This window comes from Pollachius pollachius, assembly GCF_949987615.1.
Source record: "Pollachius pollachius genome assembly, chromosome: 14".
Taxonomy (NCBI): domain Eukaryota; kingdom Metazoa; phylum Chordata; class Actinopteri; order Gadiformes; family Gadidae; genus Pollachius; species Pollachius pollachius.
In genome coordinates, this window is record NC_136947.1 from 9,864,602 (window position 1) to 9,883,840 (window position 19,239).

Consider the following 19,239-nt stretch of genomic DNA (forward strand, 5'->3'; position numbering starts at 1 on the left):
ACGGAACATTAACGTATCCTCAGGAAATGTTTAATTATGGGACTTGTTGGATCCAATAACTTAACGAGTGCGCTCTTAAACAAGTCTTTAGTTTGTTAATAGCACCATAGTAAAAGTTAACCTTATCCATTATATGGGTATATATTTTTATTTTTAAAGTATTGTAAGATAGTACAAAAGTACCAAAAATACATTGACCTTTATTTGGTTCACTTTGTCATAGTGAGCATTTGTTTAAAACAGGTCAAGTTTAACAAGTATTTGATTTAATCTTTAACCGTATTCCTCAAAACTAGTGTTGAAGTGTATCGTGCTTCCTAATCTTCAGTGGGTCAACCGTAAAAAAATAATTTCAAATGAATTTGAAGGTCACCAGTGACATTTTAAACCCAATAAATCAGTGAATGTTAAATATGGAGAAATCAAAGCTAAACCAAGTTAACATTCATGAATATCAGAAAGACGTTTAGTTTATTGTAAGGGGTTAAATTCCACTTCATGTCAATATCACATTTCAAAAATATACAGAAGTTATACAAAAATCCCATAGTCAGTACCACAGGGGTCCCCCTAGTTCTGGCTTGGGGCCTCAATGCTTCTACACCTTTAGGGTCTTTCCCCTTAAGTACAATTCCACCCCACACTCGTCCAATCAGACGGCAGCGTTATGGATGGATCAGATGTTTTTTAGCAGGGTAGGAGAGCACAAGTGTACAACGTGTCGTTTAGGCTTCCACCTTGGGCCGGCTGACCCTTGACCTCTTCAGCTGGAGGCTGCCTGCTTCCTGTGGAGCCAGCGCTGCTTCATCCGCTCTGCCTTGGCCTTGTGTTTGGGTGCTGAGGGACACAAAGCCACGGTAACCAGACGTTAGTTACTGTTATGTCTACGTTCTGGATGACTGAATACTTAAGGTCTGATTCATAACGGGGTGGGTTACCCTAATTTGCAAATACATACAGTTTTCATACTTAAGTAAACCCACTAGTACACCAATAAAGATAGTTTATAGTGGTTTCAAACCACTGCCAACACGGTGGCGTTTGTAATACCAGGGTTTGGCCACAAGTGGTGCTGTTGTACACAAAACCAGTGCCAACATGGTGGTGATTGTGTGTAATACCAGGCATTTGCCACAGGTGGTGCTGTTGTACACATTCAGCCATCACTGTTTAGTTAACTCACCCCAATTCTTCCTCACAAACTCCACAGACGGCGCCTTCTTGGGCCCCTTGTTCTTGAGAGACAGGATCGCTTTATCTGCAGAACAACATCAGTTCAGTCATCGGTCAAACAGAGAAGCTAACACAGCTAGCAGCCTAGCTAACATTGTAGCCGTCTCTGTAGAGGTCGTCCATGTTGGGGCATCTCTTGTCAAGAGGCCGGCCGTTGTTGTAGCAATGCTCAAATTGAGACAGGTCATTGTCCGAGGACTTCTGCCACAGAGTGTAGCTTGCATGACTACTTCTCTTTTCCCTTCAGGCCGTAGTACAAACAGTTTGAACTTTAAACTCCCCTCTCCATCACACGTCTGGGTGGAAACACCCACCTGTGACGTCACTTTAGGGTTGACGTTGAAACGGCTAAATGACACAAAAAAGGGCGACACCGTAACGGCCCCCTGGCCAAATGGATCACTGCAGCTCTCTGAATAGAGGCCACTTAATTCATACTACAAACCAGTTATAAAGAACTTGTTACAAGAGCCAAATTGGCGATGCAGCGTCTCCCTACTTGTGGTCCTGCGGCTGTCCAGTCCATAGAGCCGGTCCTGGATGAAGCCCGCCGCCGCGCGCTGCTGGGCTGCCGCTAGCGTTAGCTCGCTGACTAGCTTCACTGTGTAGCCCCCCTGCAGGCTGAGGGAAAGAGGTCAGATAACTGATGAATGCCGAACTCAGGAACAGACACAATTAAAAATTAAAAGGCCAATTCCGGTATTTTGAACATTTAGCCCCCTTTCTGGTTTGTCTAGGTTGAAATAGAGTTGTTAACACAGAATTTTTTAATATTGGTCCTGTCTCGAGTATTTGGCTAATTTCGAATCTCCCCTGCCTGCTTCGCAATGGCTGGCTATGGGCATTCACAAAACTGTCCTTAAAACGACCCTAAACCTTCGTTTTCAGAAATGTTAAACTCTGAGTGGTTAGTGGTGTTCGTTGATGTTCCCCATCAAGTATCGTAGCGAAATAGTTTGTCGTGTTTTATTTGGCATTTTGTAAATCGACATTTTGTAAATAAAACGGAAACTGGACACGAAACGGAAAGGGGGGGGTGGTTGTAGTCTTTTCGCTCGGTTCTAGCCCTACTGTTGATACTGAGAACCGAGTGAAAAGACAACAACCACCCCTCTTTCCGTTTCCGGTCCGGTTTCCGTTTCATTTACAAAATGCCAAATAAAAAACAGAAACTGTATTTCGCTACGATACTTGATGAGAAACATCAACGAACACCACCAACTATTCGATGAGTTTCACATTTCTAAAAACAAAGGTTTAGGGTGGTTTTAAGGACATTTTTGTGAATGCCCATAGCCAGCCATTGCAAAGCAGGCAGGGGCGATTTGAAATTAGCCAGATTCTCGAGACAGGGCCAATATTCAAAATTTCGGTGTCAAAAACTTTCATCCTAGACAAACCCGAAAGGGGGCTCAATGTTCAAAATACCGGAATTGTCCTTTAAATGAAATGGAGTCCAATTCGACAGAATGTGCGAATAAACACATACGCTTATTATTCTAGATAATATATAATAAGCAACTTTCTTAAATATAGATTAGGAAAAAAATGATTAAGTTCAAATCAAGTACCATGTAATTAAAAGTTTGAGAAATCCATATTTACTTCCTAATTTTCCCAGATGCGTCAATCTCCTCCCCTGATCCAACTCCTTCGTCATCACTCTCCTCCTCCTCCTCAGACTCTTCTTCAGCTGGGAGGAAAGGTTAGAGTTACTCACATAATCGGTATTAGTCACATTCATCTGAGCACAACAGAAATACTCCTCATAGTGATACAGAGTCTAGCCCTAACCCTAACTCTATGGCTTCCACCAAGTAACGGACAAGACTTTAATAACTCATCTTTTAGTATTCTCTCTTAAAGGTTAAAGAAGTTCAAATCATTTCCATTGAATTGGTAAAATTAAACCAGCATGTTGTGGTGTGAATTTATGATTAACATGAAAACTGGCAGAATGGAAAGCGGTTACCTTCATCTTCATTTGGTTTCTTTTTCCTAAAAGATGATCAAAGTATGGTTACTTGAGATTCATTTGAGACTAATTAATATAAATACGAGTCAATTTATCATCACCACACTGCGCTCTTACTGTGAAGGAGCTGCCTCGATTTCCTCCAAGACGTCATCAGGGAGGAGTCTTCTCTTCTGCAGACGGAGTAAAACGACATTGCTTTAATAAAATGCAGTTTATAACTAACACACAAGGAAAGGGATCTGGGGTGCATTTCCCAAAACAGTCAGGACGTTAGCATTTTGCCGACTTATTACTTAGCCCAGTTGTACTATGCAGCAGCCGAACTACGAGTGTTTCCCAAAAATCTCCAGCCAACATAGCAATACGTAGCTGACCTCCTCGTTGATTAGCTGCGTACTTATCAGCTTATTCATAGTGAACAGATGTTTTCTGAAGGCGGAGTTCGGAGTTGCTCTAGGGCATTCAATCATTCACAGGTGGAAGCCTCACGATATTTAGACTACATTCTTGTTATATAGTTGTGGTTAATATTCGCCAACTTGATTGTGTATATATAGCCTACCTATTCTTTGTATCAACATTGGAAACAATTTCCGAAATAATTGTTTGTTTGGAAAAAACGTCACAAATATTTAATGACACTGGCGAATTCATCAGCATAGGCACTATCTATGCAATTCAATACAGTTGCTGCAAATGGTTGATACATTTATGGAAAAAAGATAATTCAAACAATGGATTTGGTGAGAAATCAGGATATGGATAAGTAAATAAATTACTTTTCTCCCCAATTGTGTGCAAGGTTTAAATGGCTGAGTAGTTAGAGCACCCGAAATTTACAGGTTGTTTTTTTTTTACCACCGGTTCAAACCCTGCCAGATGCGTCTTGTTTCCCCAGTTCTAATGATGGATTTTTGAAGTCTGTCGATCTCTTTACAGTACCTAGGCTGTATATTTCCCTCCTACGATATTTTGATAGCCTATTCATTTTGACAGGGGGACAGCATCTTGTGTTGTCCCTGCAGTGGATGCATGTTTCTTGATACTTTTTTATTTTATTTTAAATTGTAGGCTATCAATGAATTCACTTCTCTAAAACCCACTGCCCAGAATCTTATCACATATGTAATAACAGGGTTGTTAAAGAAAATATTTGTGAGCCATTAAATGTCCAGTGATGTTCCACACCTTAACATTTGGAGGCCTACTGCACTAACTCGGAATGCTAATTGTGTAAAAAAGACAAAGAAAACTAAAATCGGTCATGTGACCATGAATATCCAGGAAGCATGTGGCCTAATATGGACCTACAAAAACCCTAGAGCTGGTGTAAATAATTTGCCTTTTTACCTCCATACTATGAGCTTACTATGTAGGTGAAATGGTTTTGGGGAACACTTTCCTATTAACTGTTGAGTCCTTAAGAGGCAGGTTGCTAAGGAAGTTAGCAACTATGCTTTTGGGAAACGAACCCCTGTACGTGATACACAAGGGGTCATAGGGTCAACTCCCCGTACACACTTTCTGCTCTTGGAACAGCTCGTGTCTCTTCCTCCGCTTCTCCTTCAGCTGTAATTTCTCCCTGTGGAAGAAGAGATGGACGTCACGAAGCTGCATTCCCAAAGACGATAGCACCCCACTGATACCTTAATGAATGTGAGCCAGCATGCAGCTGTTCTGCCAATAAAATCATGCTACCTAGTGGTTCTGCGCATGTCAAATATAATGACCCGCGGTGTAGTGGTGTAAAATACAAAGTCTACCCTTGAAATTTTTAATTAAAACGTTATAATATAGTATCAAAATATGTTCCCCGTATTCATCGAGTGAACATGGGGTGGGTAGTTGTGTAAAATAACGTGATTCTGCAGTGTGAGCATCGTTTGATGGAGGCAATCGGGGCGACAGTAGCTCAAGAGGTAAAGCGGGTCGTCTGAGAACCGGGAGGTTGCTAGATTGATCCACGGCTCCTCTTAGCCGAGTGTCGAGGTGTCCCTGAGCAAGGCACCTCACCCTAACTGCTCATGAAGAGCTGACTGTCGCCTTGCACCGTGTGTGAATCTGTGTATGAATCGTAGTAGTTCGCTTTGGATAAAAGCGTCTGAAAAATCCCCTAAATGTATGTAAATGCAATTGGTCTACAAGTAGGCTAACAAACACATAAGGTCGCAATTTTTGATAAGGTCCTTGATAGAGACTCTGCCAAGGGAGCATACATCGGCAGTACCCCGGCCTCCCCCGGGTTGGTCTCCTCACCTCCGGGTCGACTCCACGGCGGCCGCCCTGCTCCGCTGCGCCGCCGCCCGGGACGCCTCCAGTGGCACCTCCTCCGGGGCCTCGTCCTCGCTGGGGTACAGCGCCAGGCTGAACTCCTCCAACATGTTCGGGGGATAGATGATGGCGATGCCTGAAGGACTGTTGTGTTGTTGGTCCCACGCTGGCTGACCAACGTGTTGGTGAGTGGGGGGCTCTACGTAATCACTCCGCGCCGCCCCGGTGTGGTCGCAGTACTTCCGGCGATGGAGGGGGCGTTCGGTCGCCCCCTGGTGGTGGAGGTGGTGAACAACAGCCGCACATGTTTTAAAAATAACGGGACAGTATAAATAGATTACTCCCGTTGGTGACAAGAGACGAATGTGGTGCAAATTCATAAACACAATAAAGAATAATGAAAATGAAATGGTTTCTTAAAAAATCCTTGTTTCTTAGAAAAGCCTTTTTATATTTACATTGTGCAGCAATGTAGCAATTATGCATTATTATAAGGTAGATATTGCCATATAATGTATGAAATGGACTCTATAAAGTAAAGTCTATACATCGGGGTGAATTCTCGGTAACTCTTTCGTTGTGTTCAGTGTGGTCGGAGGTTAATGGGCGCTCATAGGCTGCGGCTGGCGGGTGCGTGACTGCGCGTAACTGCGCATCTAACAAAAGACCGATTACCGCTGGACACACACACACAAACACACACCGCTCTGTCTGCCGACAACAGACCGGCGCGTTTGGCTTTAAAACCGACTCTCCTGCATAAATGTTTCGGTTTGTGTTGATCTTCCTCACCGCTACGGCGGGCTCCGCGCTCGGCCACCCCACCAAGGACATCGCAAGCCCGACCCAGCCGACCCAGCCCTGCCTGGCCCCGCTGCAATGGGAGGGCCGGTCCGTGCAGTACAACCACAACTCGGGCCGCAACACCCGGGCGGACGTGTCCTACGACGCCAAGAACCAGAGGCTCCGGATCCTTCAGCAGCACAAGAAACACACCCCGTGTCAGAAGTGAGTGATTGACAGGCGGTGATGCGCGTGCTCTAGGAGCTACCAGGCCGCAGTATGACTCGTGTTGCACGGCAACAACAACGCATCCATGTGACAATGCTGCGATAAACTGCTGGGTCATGTCAACGTAATTAAAGAGTTAAAGGTTCTGCAGAGAAAGGACCGGGAGATCAAACCTCGCGATAGGTCAACAAGACAGATGATCCAATCTCAGCCCATTTCAATATCACTTACTCTTTGTTTGATTCATTATGTATAATATGCCTATAATAAGGCGTAATGCACTACTACGTTATGGGTGTAGTCAGGTGTCGCTCCGTGGTTCAACGCGCTTGAGAGCTGAGGGCCGTTTGTTGACGTCCTGTCCCGTTACTCACTCATCATGTTGACATCACGGTTTTCATTACCATGTTACAATCATGTTTTATTATCTACACTCAGTGGTCGAGTTGTAAAAACAAGCCAGGGGGGATGGTGGATTTTAACTTTTAGTCCCCCCCCCCCCCCCATAAAAAAAATTGAATTTAATAGATTTGATTTCCTGTATTCTGGTGCATTTTGGGGATGGCCACTAACTATTTAACTAATATTCATTCAGATTTATAGCCTACATCCTGACTTGCAGGGCCTGGACAAGCTTACACTGCGTATACAGACCTACTTTATTGCCATTCCACCAACCATTGCTATTTGACCCATTATTGTTATTCTGATATTGAGACAAATCATGATCACTGTCCTATAGCGTCCATTTTTTGTAACTCTTCAAATGCAGTTAGAAATATGGGACAGTTGCTTCATTTTGTTTATATGCCACAGGCCAAAAGAAGTATAACATTGCTTGGGGAGTCCAATTCCTCCACTGAAAAGGGTGGAAAGTGCTTACAACTCTTTGCTGGTTAGCGATCTATCTCTTCTCTACATGTAGTTGTGTTGCGCGAATGCTGCTGAGGGAGGTAGCCTATTTGATTGATTCGCTGAATTGTCCAATCATGTGGTGATAACAAAAAAGAAAAGCGATACCATTGGCCTGGGGCGCACACTGGTCGAATTTTCTTGCGCCAATGAAAAGCTGTCTCTGCTTGATAGACAGCAAAAAGTTAGCGAGCTTACATTGACTTCAACGTGGCCGGCGCCCCTGACTTGGAGGAGGGCTTTATTTCGAATGACCAATAACTAGCCTAGCCCAAATCATTGACGTTCAGACGCATTTAAATGGTTGCTGGCAGTGACAAGTATATCGCACAATTAAACGAGGATAAACGCTATGTATTTTTGTTGATTTATTTCGTATTGATAATAGTTTACTAATAGTTGGCAGACATATTCAAGTGAATATTTCACGGAGGTGCGGCGCCCTAGCGCCCTCTATTGACCCACCGCCACTGCTACACTGCCTGTGAGGAGGAAATATGTCAGGTGTTAGTTTCAGTTTCAGTGGCGGGCGTATTTCTGCTCCTCGGTTGGGGTGGGTGGGGCTGGATGGAGGTGGGTGGGGTTGTGAAACACCACACCCTTTACCAACCGGAACAACAGGACCGGGGCATCTGATTTCAAAAGATCTCCTACGCCTTTCTATTTATATTACCGTGTCCTGATGCATATTCATGTCTTTTGTAATGTAGCTCCACATGTGTTTATCCTAGTTCGTAGTTTGTCTTTTGTGTGTTATTGGTGTTATTATTGATTAATTGATGTCCGCAGGTATTTCGAGTTCATCTTCCTGTTCCAGAGCGGTCTGATGTTCCAGATCGAGACTAAGACCCAGCAGTGCTCCAAGACCACCCTGACGGAGGCCTGGGACCCCTTCGACATCCCCTCCAACTCCACCTTCGAGGACCAGTACTTCATCGGGGGGCCGGGCGACGTCCTGGAGGTGCAGGAATGGTCAGACAGGAAGCCTGCGCGCAAACGTAAGCCTGCTATTGGTCGAGTAATGTTCCGGCATGGAGTAGCAGCTGTAGCTACGCCGCAGGTTGGCTATGTCCGATAGAGACTGCTCCAGGAGACTGCTGCTGCCACGACCCTCTGTCTAAACATGCCAGCCACACCCTGAGGCGGGGGAGGCTCCGCCCTCCTGCTTTGTCGTTTGAGGGGGGAGCTTGTGATGAGCGATGCAGTTCAGACATTTTGTTAGCCGTCAGCTCTGTCCCCCCTCTTCTGTCAGAACGCCTTGAGAAAACTAGATCTGCCTAACCCATCTACCTGGCTGTCTATCCCTTCCACCTGTCTGTCTACCTGTCTGTCACACCCGCCTACCTGTCTGCCTAACCCGTCTAACTGTCTGTCTAACCCGTCCACCTGTCTGTCTACCTATTTGTCTACCTGTCTGTCTTACCTGTCTACCTGTGCGTCTCACCTGTGTGTCAACCTGTCTGTCTAACCCGTCCACCTGTCTCTCTACCTGTGTGTCTACCTGTCTGTCTAACCCGTCTACCTGTGTGTCTCGCTTGTGTGTCTACCTATCTGTCCAACCCTTCTACCTGTCTGTATAACCGGTCTACCTGTCTGTCTCCCCTCCCCCTGTGTGTCTCTCCCCAGACGAGGCGTGGGTGGGGGTCTACACCCTGAAGGACTGCTACCCGGTGCTGGAGACCTACACCCTGAACAGCAGCGTCAGCACCTCCACCCGCTTCTTCGACCTCCAGCTGGGCATCAGCGACCCCAGCGTCTTCGTCCCGCCCCCCACCTGTCAATCAGCCAGCCCTCATAGACTGGAGGAGGAGGGCTGCTGAGACCAGGTCCCACCCCCCACCTGTCAATCAGCCAGCCCTCATAGTCTGGAGGAGCAAGGCTGCTGAGACCGGAGGACATTTGTTCTGATTAAAGCTATTGGTTATTAATGTGAAGTATTGATTATAACGGAGAAAGATTGATTATTAATGAGAAAGATGGATTATTGCTGAGTAAACTTGATTACTACTGAGAAAGATTGAGAGTCAAAATGAGTTTTAACTGCAATAAACGTAGTTAGTTTATGTTCCAACCTGTTTATCTCCTGCTGCGTTTCAGTCACCCAGGGGGGGGTTGGGGCTTTTCAGCTTCACCGAGAGGAAAACACCACAGCTCTGTCACGGGGACGCTCAGGGGAAGTGAAACACAGACGGGTCGGTTTGGACCGGTTCTCAGTGGAGGAGGATAGGTGGGAGAACCGGTCGCTCCTCTGAGATGGGGAAATGAGGCTTCACAGCAGAGGTGGAGAGCAGTATTAGGAATTGAGAGATTAAGAGACTACACCACAGAGATAACATAAAGGGATTATTTAGTCTATAACGCGTGCACTTATAAATATGGGCCTACTGCTTCCTATAGCAAAGCTTTGAGGTGGAGGATGCGTTTACTCGCGTCTAGAATTGACCACATTTAAGTTCTTATTTAAGTCGATTTTAAATACCAGGCTGAACAACACAGTTTAGGTTAGCAGGTTGAGAACGTTTGTGATTCAGTCGTGACAATTAAAGCCATAATAACAAAGTAATCCAATATATTATCTCTTGATTTGCATAATTCTGACTACGGAATTTTGATGCAAACTGACTTTTCTGTGACATTTCTGAAACTATTGGCTTTTAGCTTTTCTGTTCAATAAAAGGTGATTAATTAACAAGTGTAACGTTTTTTCTTAAGCCTAACGGACGTTAACAATTATTCCAAGGCCTCATATCTACACAATAAAAGTCATTTTTATATTGAGCCTAGCTGAAATAGAAAAGAGAAAAATATATTAGTTAAGTGTTGTTTATTGTTATTCATGCGCACCGCATACAATCGGAGTATTGTGCAAGAGCCACCTGACTGCAGCATCACGCTTGAGGTTATTGTGTTGCGCTAGAACGACTGCATCTCCCATGATGCCCCATGCCGTCAGCGCTGCCTGAGCGTGTTGTATTGCGTCAAAACGACTACAACTCCCATGATGCCGCGCTCAGTCATCGCCGCCCCCCGGTCAGCACAGCGGATGACTCGCCGCTTTCGCTTGTTTTCTACGGTGACTGTTTTGTGTTCGAGTCCCAAAGCGAGCGTCGACACGGTGTCGGCGGGTTATTGAACACAACAAGGACCCATTGAGACCGACCTGCCGCACCAACCTGAAGGTAGGAGTGCTTTAGGAGGGGTTTATGCTCCGTGGTGCTGCATGATGCCGACATACGACTGAACCATGTCGCCGCTGTCATGACATGAAGACATTGAACCAGAATCCGCAGACGCATGTATCAAGCATGACGTGAACTCGATAATATCAGTATTAGTGTTATTAATACATTCACAGCGCGTTGTGGTTCCCGTCCGTTGTGATTAGTGATGCTCCCGTTTAGACAGCAGGCTGGTAGGCTGCGTTCTGGCATCCATGACATCATTGGTGCATTGATGTGATGTGTTTGATCAGGGAAGTGTGTGTGATCAGGGATGTGTGTGTGTGTGTGTGTGTGTGTGTGTGTGTGTGTGTGTGTGTGTGTGTGTGTGTGTGTGTGTGTGTGTGTGTGTGTGTGTGTGTGTGTGTGTGTGATCATAGATGTCTTTCTACCGGAGCCCCTCAGTCTGATGCCTCAGCCTCAGTCTTGCTCTTGCCAGGATTAAACCTAGTGTGCGATCAGGGATGTGTGTGTGTGTGTGTGTGTGTGTGTGTGTGTGTGTGTGTGTGTGTGTGTGCGTGTGTGTGTGTGTGTGTGTGTGTGATCATAGATGTCTTTCTACCGGAGCCCCCCCCCCACCGAATCATGGGAGCTCTTACTGACCTGTGTGGTGGTGAACACATACAGCGGCCCAAAGCTTTCACCCTGAAACGCAGGACACCAACAGCAGGTTTCACATCGATACAGTGACGTCATGACCCTAGCCAGCTGAAGCCCAAAGGGTTGGATCCCTAACGTCCACAGTCTACCTGTAGGCATCCTAGAGCAAGATGATCCCTATCCCCTATCTGCTCCTTAATGACCTGTCTCTGTACTGTCTAACCCCTACCTGCTCCTTAATGACCTGCCTCTGTACTGTCTAACCCCTACCTGCTCCTTAATGACCTGTCTCTGTACTGTCTAACCCCTACCTGCTCCTTAATGACCTGTCTCTGTACTGTCTAACCCCTACCTGCTCCTTAATGACCTGTCTCTGTACTGTCTAACCCCTACCTGCTCCTTAATGACCTGTCTCTGTACTGTCCAACCCCTACCTGCTCCTAAGGACCTGTATCTTGATTCATTTTGTATAGACGTGACTGACAGATTATAAGTGAATGTAAAACTGCAGAGAGTCAGTTTCTTCTTCTGGGCTTGTGTCAGATTCGGAGTGAGGCTGTAGCTGAACCAACTGGTTCCTCGGTATTGAATATTAACCGTGTGTTAGTGTGTCTTCTGGAGCTAGAGGAGACTGGGCAGAGAGGATGTGTCTCTGTAACAGTGAGGCAGCCTGAGTTTATGACTACAGAGTCACACGCTGCTCTTTATTGACGTACCTCCAGGATGTTGGTTATGGCACAGGAAACCATGCAAAAAACTGTTGATTATAGTTTGTCATTTTGTTGCTCTGTCTTTGTGTCTCACTGTCGGTTTGTCTCTTGCTTGCTCTTGCTAGGAGTAAACCTATTCTATCTGGTTAATGGTTAGTGGTGTATGGAGTCTTTTACAGTTATATCTAGGAACCTTTTTTTATATGATACTGTATCAAAATGGGTCCTGTAAAAGAGTTCCAATTCCTCCTCAGAGACTGTTGGATCCTCCTCACTTCTCCTTCTCCTCCTCCATGTCCTCCTCTAAGACTGTTTTCAGTTGGATCCTCCTCACTTCTCTTCTCCTCCTCCTCCTCCTCCAGTCTCGTGGTTCTCCTCTTGTGTTTCACCACGGGGCCTCACCTACATCTCCTCTGTCCGAGCTGAAGCCCTCATCCCAGCCTGTCGGGCCCCGCTGTGAAGCCACCGAGCTAGCTTGGTGCCGACGGTCCGAACACTGCCTTGCTCCCTTGAGGGGGCGGGGCCAAATGTATTTTATGAGTAAAGTGAACAAACAAGTTTCCCTGTTCATGCTGTCATGTTGCTACAGCTTTGTCGCTCGCTTTTTCAGCTTTAATATATATTATATCTAGCTTTATATTCACGTCTCTATCTCTGTTCTTTCTTCAAGGGGCAGTGATGCTGTCATCACCGTGGTGATGAGTCGCAGGGATGAATCCGGACAACACATTTCCTTAAAAGGTTGTGGGCGTCTCCTAAGAAAACTGGGCGGATACAGCAACGACCAATAGCCAATGAGACTGGTCCACGTTCCACTTTGGGAACCCACTGAATATTGAGCAGCAGGGGGCAGAGCCGACCCTGGACAGGGGGCGTGGCCAGACATGGATAGCCGGTGCAGCAGCAGTGCTGATTCGCGGTTGACCGGCCGGGGGGCGGGGTCTCTGAACGCCAGGCTGGAGTCATACGAGGCCGGCGAGAAGACGTGCATCTCGGCTGTGAGGAGGACCTTCTGCCTCTTCGTGACCTTTGACCTGCTCTTCATTTCCCTGCTCTGGATCATAGAGCTCAATGTGAGACCTTTTTTTTTTTCCAGGGTCAGAACTCAAATGTTTTTGAATTCTGAGCCCAAACTGAAAAAAAATCTAAAAACTCTAACAGTTAAACAATAATAAACTTTTTTATTTCTTGTTATTATAATAAACAATTATAATTATTATATAATGTAACGTCCTTATGTAATGTCCTTATGAATCTGAGCTATTTAAACAACATCGGAAGTAGACATCTTGCAGGTTTATAGGACATGGTTTATGGGACGTGGTTTATGGGGACAAGGGTTAAGGGACATGGTTTATGGGGACATGGTTTACGGGACATGGTTTATGGGGACATGGTTTACGTGGACATGGTTTAGGTGGACATGGTTTATGGGGCATGTTTTTTTGGGACATGGTTTATGTTGACATCGTTTATGTTGACATGGTTTATGGGGACATGATGACATGGTTTTGGGGACGTGTTTTATGGAGCCATGGTTCATGGTAAAATTGGTTTTCTGTGTGCACCAGGTGAACGGTGGGATCGCGAAGCAGCTCAACATCGAGGTTCTCCACTACGACTACCACGCCTCCTTCTTCGACATATATGTGAGTTTCCTTTCCTACATATCTGAACTAAAAAATATCTTTATTTTAGATTGACTTTGATCTCACTGTGCCTGTCTTTTCTTTGCTCTTCGTCACCACCCCTCCTTCCCTTGCTTCCTCTCCTAGCTCCTAGCCGTCTTCCGGTTTGCGTCGCTCATCCTGGCCTACGCGGTGTGCCGGCTGAACCACTGGTGGGCCATCGCTGTGAGTACAGGCTGCTGCTCCCCTGCTTCTGGTCCCCCACACCTGGGGGTCATAGGATGTGTGGAGCGGGCGTCAGAGGGTCCACATACAGGCCGTAGACAGATACTCAGGGCTTTTCCTGCAAAGAGGAATTCTGGGAGCCCCCCCAAAAAAGGAAAAATTACAAGCGCCAAAATGTTAAGGATTGACGATAAAAATAAATCAAATCCTCTCAGTGTGTTTAAAAGCAATTGATCAGCCAGATGTTGAATAAGCGGAACACCACCGTAGAAACTTCTGCTGGGGGTTATTTTTACCCCCTGCAGCCCTCACCCGAACCAAACTGTATTATTACATTTCAAGTCTTTCATTTAGCAGACGTCTTCGTCCAAGACGCCTTTGTTTTATTGCAAGATACAGTCATATGATCAATAAATCCCCTGTTGTGAGCTGCATCTGTGGAAGGGGAACTCTTTATAATCCTCTATTTAGGCCGTGTACTGGTCGACATGTGATGTTCACCAACACGTGGGTATTGTTTCACCATGAGAATTCAATAATAGCCATTCATTTCTTATAGCCCAACAAAAAAAAGCAACGTTTTTAATTTTCTTCCAAAGTTCAGTTGTGGTGTTCAAACTGCTTCAGACCAACACTGAACATTTCAGAAGAAACTTGACTTCATTCAAGTCAAAAGACTTGAATGAAACGTCGACCTGTTGATTGTTATTGACATGTCATTTTGAGGATCGTAAAGATGAGGTAGAAAGAAATAAGTAATCCAAACTAAACTCCAGTACATTGACTAAAACACCCAATTGTTTCTAGTCTCAATCTTGCTGTCATAAAGTCCTCTTAACGTTTTTAGGACACTTCCATGTGTCACTTTTAACCCTGGTCCAAACACTACTGTCCCCATTCCTCATACAATGAGGAGTGACAACAATTCAATGATATGTACCTTTCATAACTGTATGTTTTCATTATATGAATTACTGTAAGTATCAACAAACTAAACATACAACAAGAAGTGCTTGTTATTTATTTAACAATTATTTAACTCTAATAATAACTCCAGTCATCCATGTTAGCCTCAATAAATACCATTCACTGCATAACTTTTATTAGGTTTATCTCTGTTCTGGTTGTAACTGCCTGTTCCCTCCGGACTCATGTATGTACAGGCTGGTTTCATATAGATGTTTACAGGCTGGTTTCACTTAGATGTGTACAGGCTGGTGTCACTCAGATGGGTACAGGCTGGTGTCACTCAGATGTGTACAGGCTGGTGTCACTCAGATGGGTACAGGCTGGTTTCACTCAGATGTTTACCGGCTGGTGTCACTCAGATGTGTACAGGCTGGTTTCACTTTGATGTGTACAGGCTGGTGTCACTCAGATGGGTACAGGCTGGTTTCACGGCATGTTTACCGGCTGGTGTCCCAGCTAGGAACCTGAATGTCTGGTCCTGTCAGAGGTCTTTGTCTGTTAAGATATTCAAGCCATTATCCAGCGTTCTGGTGTTGTTTCCCTGCTATTCAGAGACATGCATAACTCTCCCATGTCTGTTTGATAAGAAAACACAACATTTACGTCATATTTTATCCAAATGCTTTATTTACATAAAGGGGCAGGGCCGGCTGCGTCCAAAACTTCAAAATAAGAGTACTAGTGTGGTCTTACATAGAGGTACAGCAGGTGGTGTCAGTAGTGTTTGTGACCTGTGGTGTCTCCTCAGGTCACCACCGCCGTCTGCAGCGCCTTCCTGATCATCAAGGTGATCCTGTCAAAGGTAGGCGTGTGTGTGTGTGTGTGTGTGTGTGTGTGCGTGTGTGCGTGTGCGTGTGTGTGTGTGTGTGTGTGTACACATATATACTTTTACACATGCAAACAAATTAGTCTAATGCTAGTGGATGTATGTGGACCTTTGTGTATAATTAGTACGAATGTGTTTAAGTTGATGTCTCTCCCCCCAGCTCCTGTCCCAGGGGGCCTTCGGGTACCTCCTGCCCATCTCCTCCTTCATCCTGGCCTGGCTCCAGACCTGGCTGCTGGACTTCAAGGTCCTCCCCCAGGAGGCCCAGGACCGCCTCCGTGAGTACATACAAATAGTACTGCTGCATACACCATACATATAGTACTGCTGCATACACCATACATATAGTACTGCTGCATACACCATACATATAGTACTGCTGCATACACCATACATATAGTACTGCTGCATACACCATACATATAGTACTGCTGCATACACCATACATATAGTACTGCTGCATACACCATACATATAGTACTGCTGCATACACCATACATATAGTACTGCTGCATACACCATACATATAGTACTGCTGCATACACCATACATATAGTACTGCTGCATACACCATACATATAGTACTGCTGCATACACCATACATATAGTACTGCTGCATACACCATACATATAGTACTGCTGCATACACCATACATATAGTACTGCTGCATACACCATATATATAGTACTGCTGCATACACCACATATATAGTACTGCTGCATACACCATACATATAGTACTGCTGCATACACCATACATATAGTACTGCTGCATACACCATACATATAGTACTGCTGCATACACCATACATATAGTACTGCTGCATACACCATACATATAGTACTGCTGCATACACCATACATATAGTACTGCTACATACACCATATATATAGTACTGCTGCATACACCATATATATATTACTGCTAGATACACCATATATATAGTACTGCTAAGTACGGGTTACAAGGAACAGGACCACCTCCGTGTGTACTAGTACTACTAGTACTACAGCGGTACTAGTACTGCTAGTACTACTAGTATAGGTTACCAGTAGGGATCAACCGATATATCGGCCGGCCGATATTTGCGTTTTTTACGTGTATCGGTATCGGCTGATATTTTTTCAGTATCGGCCGATTATTATTATTTATTTTTTTTGGGGGGACAGTTCAATAAATGTTAATTTTTTTAAATTGAGACATTGTAACATTTGTTATCATCATTGTGTCATTTTTATGATTTAAATTGAGGGAGGCTTAGCCTGGAAATCCAGACCCACATCTAGAAAGCTGTAGGGTCTGGCAACGAGTAATGACAATGGCCCAACTCGAGGGGCCGCACAAAGCATTCATTTGAAAATATCACTGGATAACACACATTGGATAACACTACGACCAATCAGAAGGACACAAGGGGTGACGTATCCAGACCAGTGGAGCTAACCAATAGATAGGCCTCTTGCCGTATCCGGTCGGTAACGCTTTTGGCCCGCCTATATTGAAACATCAATGTGATTGATTAATGTTCTGGGCCAGAATATACACAAGTTTATAGCTCGTTCCCAGAGTGTCTCGCTAACAATAGCAAATTCAAATTGTGCTCTCGCGAGAACTCTGGATTTCCGGGGTAGTATTGTCTCCAAATATCGGCTCAAGAAAATCGGTATCGGCGTATCGGTTATCGGCTAAGTCTGATGAAAAAAAATTGGTATCAGTATCGGCCCTAAAAAATCCATATCGGTCGATCCCTAGTTACCAGTAATGGGACCGCCTCTGTGATATACTATATATATAGTATAGTACTACAGTACTACTGTAGTACTACAGTACTGCTAGTACTACAGTGGTACTAGAACTGCTATAGTACTACAGTACTGCTGTAGTACTAAAGCAGTACTAGTACAGTAGTGTAGTACTACTAGTATAGGTTACCAGTAACGTATGAATAACACATTCTCTCTCTCTCTCTCTCTGTATCTTTGTCTGTGTCTCTGTGTCTCTCTCTCTCTCTGTATCTTTGTCTGTGTCTCTGTGTCTCTGTCTCTGTCTGTGTCTGTGTCTCTCTCTCTCAGGGTTTTTATCGATCATGGATGCTGTAGACCGAGCACCCCTCCTTCCGTCTGAGGGACAGTTCTACTCCCCTCCCGAGTCCCTAGCAGGTTAGCATCTTGGCTACTACTAGCGTACCAAGCCTGTACGCCAGCTGTTAGCTTGGTTTGAGCTAGGTGTTTACTTCTACTTTGCAGACTCGGACGAGGAGCTGGCTGCTAAAGTAGACCCAGAGAAATAGCTTGTCTAACAGGTGAGTGGAACAGAAGTGGATGCTAGTGGATGGACTGAAGTTAATGCTAGTGGGTGTACTGATGCTAATGCTAGTGGACGTACTGATGCTAATGCTAGTGGACGTACTGCTAATGGACGTACTGATGCAAATGCTAGTGAATGTGCTGATGCTAATGCCAGTGAACCTACTGATGCTAATGCTAGTGGATGTACTGATGCTAATGCTAGTGGATGTACTGATTCTAATGCTAGTGGATGTACTGATGCTAAAGCTATTGGAAGTACTGATGCTAATGCTATTGGATGTGCTGATGCTAATGCCAGTGGACCTACTGATGCTAATGCTAGTGGATGTACTGCTTCTAATGCTAGTGGATGTACTGATGCTAAAGCTAGTGGAAGTACTGATGCTAATGCTAGTGGATGTACTGATGCTTATTAATTATTACATTTTGTTTCCGATCCCTAACCTAGATGTCTTGTTGTTCCCTGAAGAACGCCGACTGCCACCAAACATGGAGGACTTCATCTGCGTTCAAACTACTTCCTCCGGGGACAAGAAAGGTTGCGATGGCGTCGGGACCTGGGGGAGGAGCCAGCCTTAAATCATCGGGTCAAGTGACCTCCGCTGGTCATTTTATTATCTACACGTCTGGACTATGCTCATGTGTCATGTGATTTTGACGTGGCTCGGACCGTCACGTCGTGCACGTCTGCTAAGGGTTAAACTATGAGCTTAAGGATGTTTATGTTCTAGTCTTGACTAAACCCGTATCCATGGAGACGTCATCCTAACATGCGTGGTTCTTCCCGATGTTCAGAACGTCTTCACTACTGTTCGTTCTATTTTTGCAATGTATGCTTTTGCTCTCCTTCATTTCCTGTTGGGATGGAGTGGCTCTAGGAGCTGATTCTGGTATGTATGAAGTATGGCGCTTCTCACTTTGTCGAAGACACTTTAACTGATTCACTGCAGACTATAGCCTTGCTTGAAAAATGTATAGTAATCCAATATTTCCTGTAGATGTGTGTAGATGTAAGAGGAGAAGGGCGTAAGAAGTGTGACTTCAGTGGGTCCGATTTATTAGCAGAGATGACAACGTTGCTTGATCGAGTGTCAGTAGGCGATGAGCGTCCCCATGTTCAGCATGTCAGAACCTTCTGTCGGTTTTTTATTATGAAGCTTGTGATGAAATAAAATCATTAAAATGGAAATCATTCTGCTGCACTCTTTTCAGGTCTTTGGTTGAGGTTAAGGTAAGGAGTTCTTATGGGTTGGGTTTCAGGGTTAGTTTTTATTTATTGGAGTCTAGGGGTTTGATTTGGTTGTAGGGTGTTTTTGGTTCTAGGGCTTGATATTAGGTGTTAGGTTTA

At 44.9% G+C, this 19,239-nt stretch overlaps 3 protein-coding genes across 3 annotated transcripts; 2 read left to right on the forward strand and 1 right to left on the reverse strand.

Annotated features, from left to right (window-relative positions):
- Nucleotides 1-470: 470 nt before the first annotated feature.
- On the reverse strand, nucleotides 471-5,672 carry nol7 (nucleolar protein 7). Its single transcript, XM_079750654.1, has 8 exons — nucleotides 5,468-5,672; nucleotides 4,733-4,793; nucleotides 3,326-3,381; nucleotides 3,206-3,231; nucleotides 2,839-2,926; nucleotides 1,733-1,854; nucleotides 1,184-1,258; nucleotides 471-837 (listed from the first exon to the last, which is right to left on the reverse strand). Exons 1-8 carry the CDS (start codon nucleotides 5,590-5,592, stop codon nucleotides 764-766), a joined length of 627 nt encoding a protein of 208 aa, XP_079606780.1. The 5' UTR covers nucleotides 5,593-5,672; the 3' UTR covers nucleotides 471-763.
- Nucleotides 5,673-6,162: 490 nt separating this feature from the next.
- epdr1 (ependymin related 1) lies at nucleotides 6,163-10,079 on the forward strand. The gene is made up of 3 exons (XM_079750427.1): nucleotides 6,163-6,490; nucleotides 8,195-8,403; nucleotides 9,032-10,079. The coding sequence occupies exons 1-3, from the start codon at nucleotides 6,246-6,248 to the stop codon at nucleotides 9,223-9,225; spliced, it is 648 nt and encodes a 215-aa protein (XP_079606553.1). The 5' UTR covers nucleotides 6,163-6,245; the 3' UTR covers nucleotides 9,226-10,079.
- A 360-nt stretch (nucleotides 10,080-10,439) lies between these two features.
- stard3nl (STARD3 N-terminal like) lies at nucleotides 10,440-19,068 on the forward strand. Its single transcript, XM_079750332.1, has 9 exons — nucleotides 10,440-10,584; nucleotides 12,604-13,006; nucleotides 13,505-13,582; nucleotides 13,709-13,786; nucleotides 15,504-15,557; nucleotides 15,742-15,859; nucleotides 17,655-17,741; nucleotides 17,829-17,884; nucleotides 18,340-19,068. The coding sequence occupies exons 2-8, from the start codon at nucleotides 12,818-12,820 to the stop codon at nucleotides 17,870-17,872; spliced, it is 648 nt and encodes a 215-aa protein (XP_079606458.1). The 5' UTR covers nucleotides 10,440-10,584; nucleotides 12,604-12,817; the 3' UTR covers nucleotides 17,873-17,884; nucleotides 18,340-19,068.
- Nucleotides 19,069-19,239: the final 171 nt, after the last annotated feature.

Bases quoted from the DNA above. Each gene is read 5' to 3' on its own strand.
- stard3nl (XM_079750332.1), top strand. From the start codon at position 12,818: ATGGATAGCCGGTGCAGCAGCAGTGCTGATTCGCGGTTGACCGGCCGG. The intron at 13,583-13,708 runs GTGAGTTTCCTT...TTCCTCTCCTAG, and splicing joins CCTCCTTCTTCGACATATAT to CTCCTAGCCGTCTTCCGGTT. The intron at 17,742-17,828 runs GTTAGCATCTTG...TCTACTTTGCAG, and splicing joins CCCTCCCGAGTCCCTAGCAG to ACTCGGACGAGGAGCTGGCT.
- epdr1 (XM_079750427.1), top strand. From the start codon at position 6,246: ATGTTTCGGTTTGTGTTGATCTTCCTCACCGCTACGGCGGGCTCCGCG. The intron at 6,491-8,194 runs GTGAGTGATTGA...TGATGTCCGCAG, and splicing joins AAACACACCCCGTGTCAGAA to GTATTTCGAGTTCATCTTCC. The intron at 8,404-9,031 runs GTAAGCCTGCTA...GTCTCTCCCCAG, and splicing joins CAGGAAGCCTGCGCGCAAAC to ACGAGGCGTGGGTGGGGGTC.
- nol7 (XM_079750654.1), bottom strand. From the start codon at position 5,592: ATGTTGGAGGAGTTCAGCCTGGCGCTGTACCCCAGCGAGGACGAGGCC. The intron at 2,927-3,205 runs GTAACCGCTTTC...CTTTCCTCCCAG, and splicing joins GAAACCAAATGAAGATGAAG to CTGAAGAAGAGTCTGAGGAG. The intron at 1,259-1,732 runs GTAGGGAGACGC...GTTGTTCTGCAG, and splicing joins GGACAGCCGCAGGACCACAA to ATAAAGCGATCCTGTCTCTC.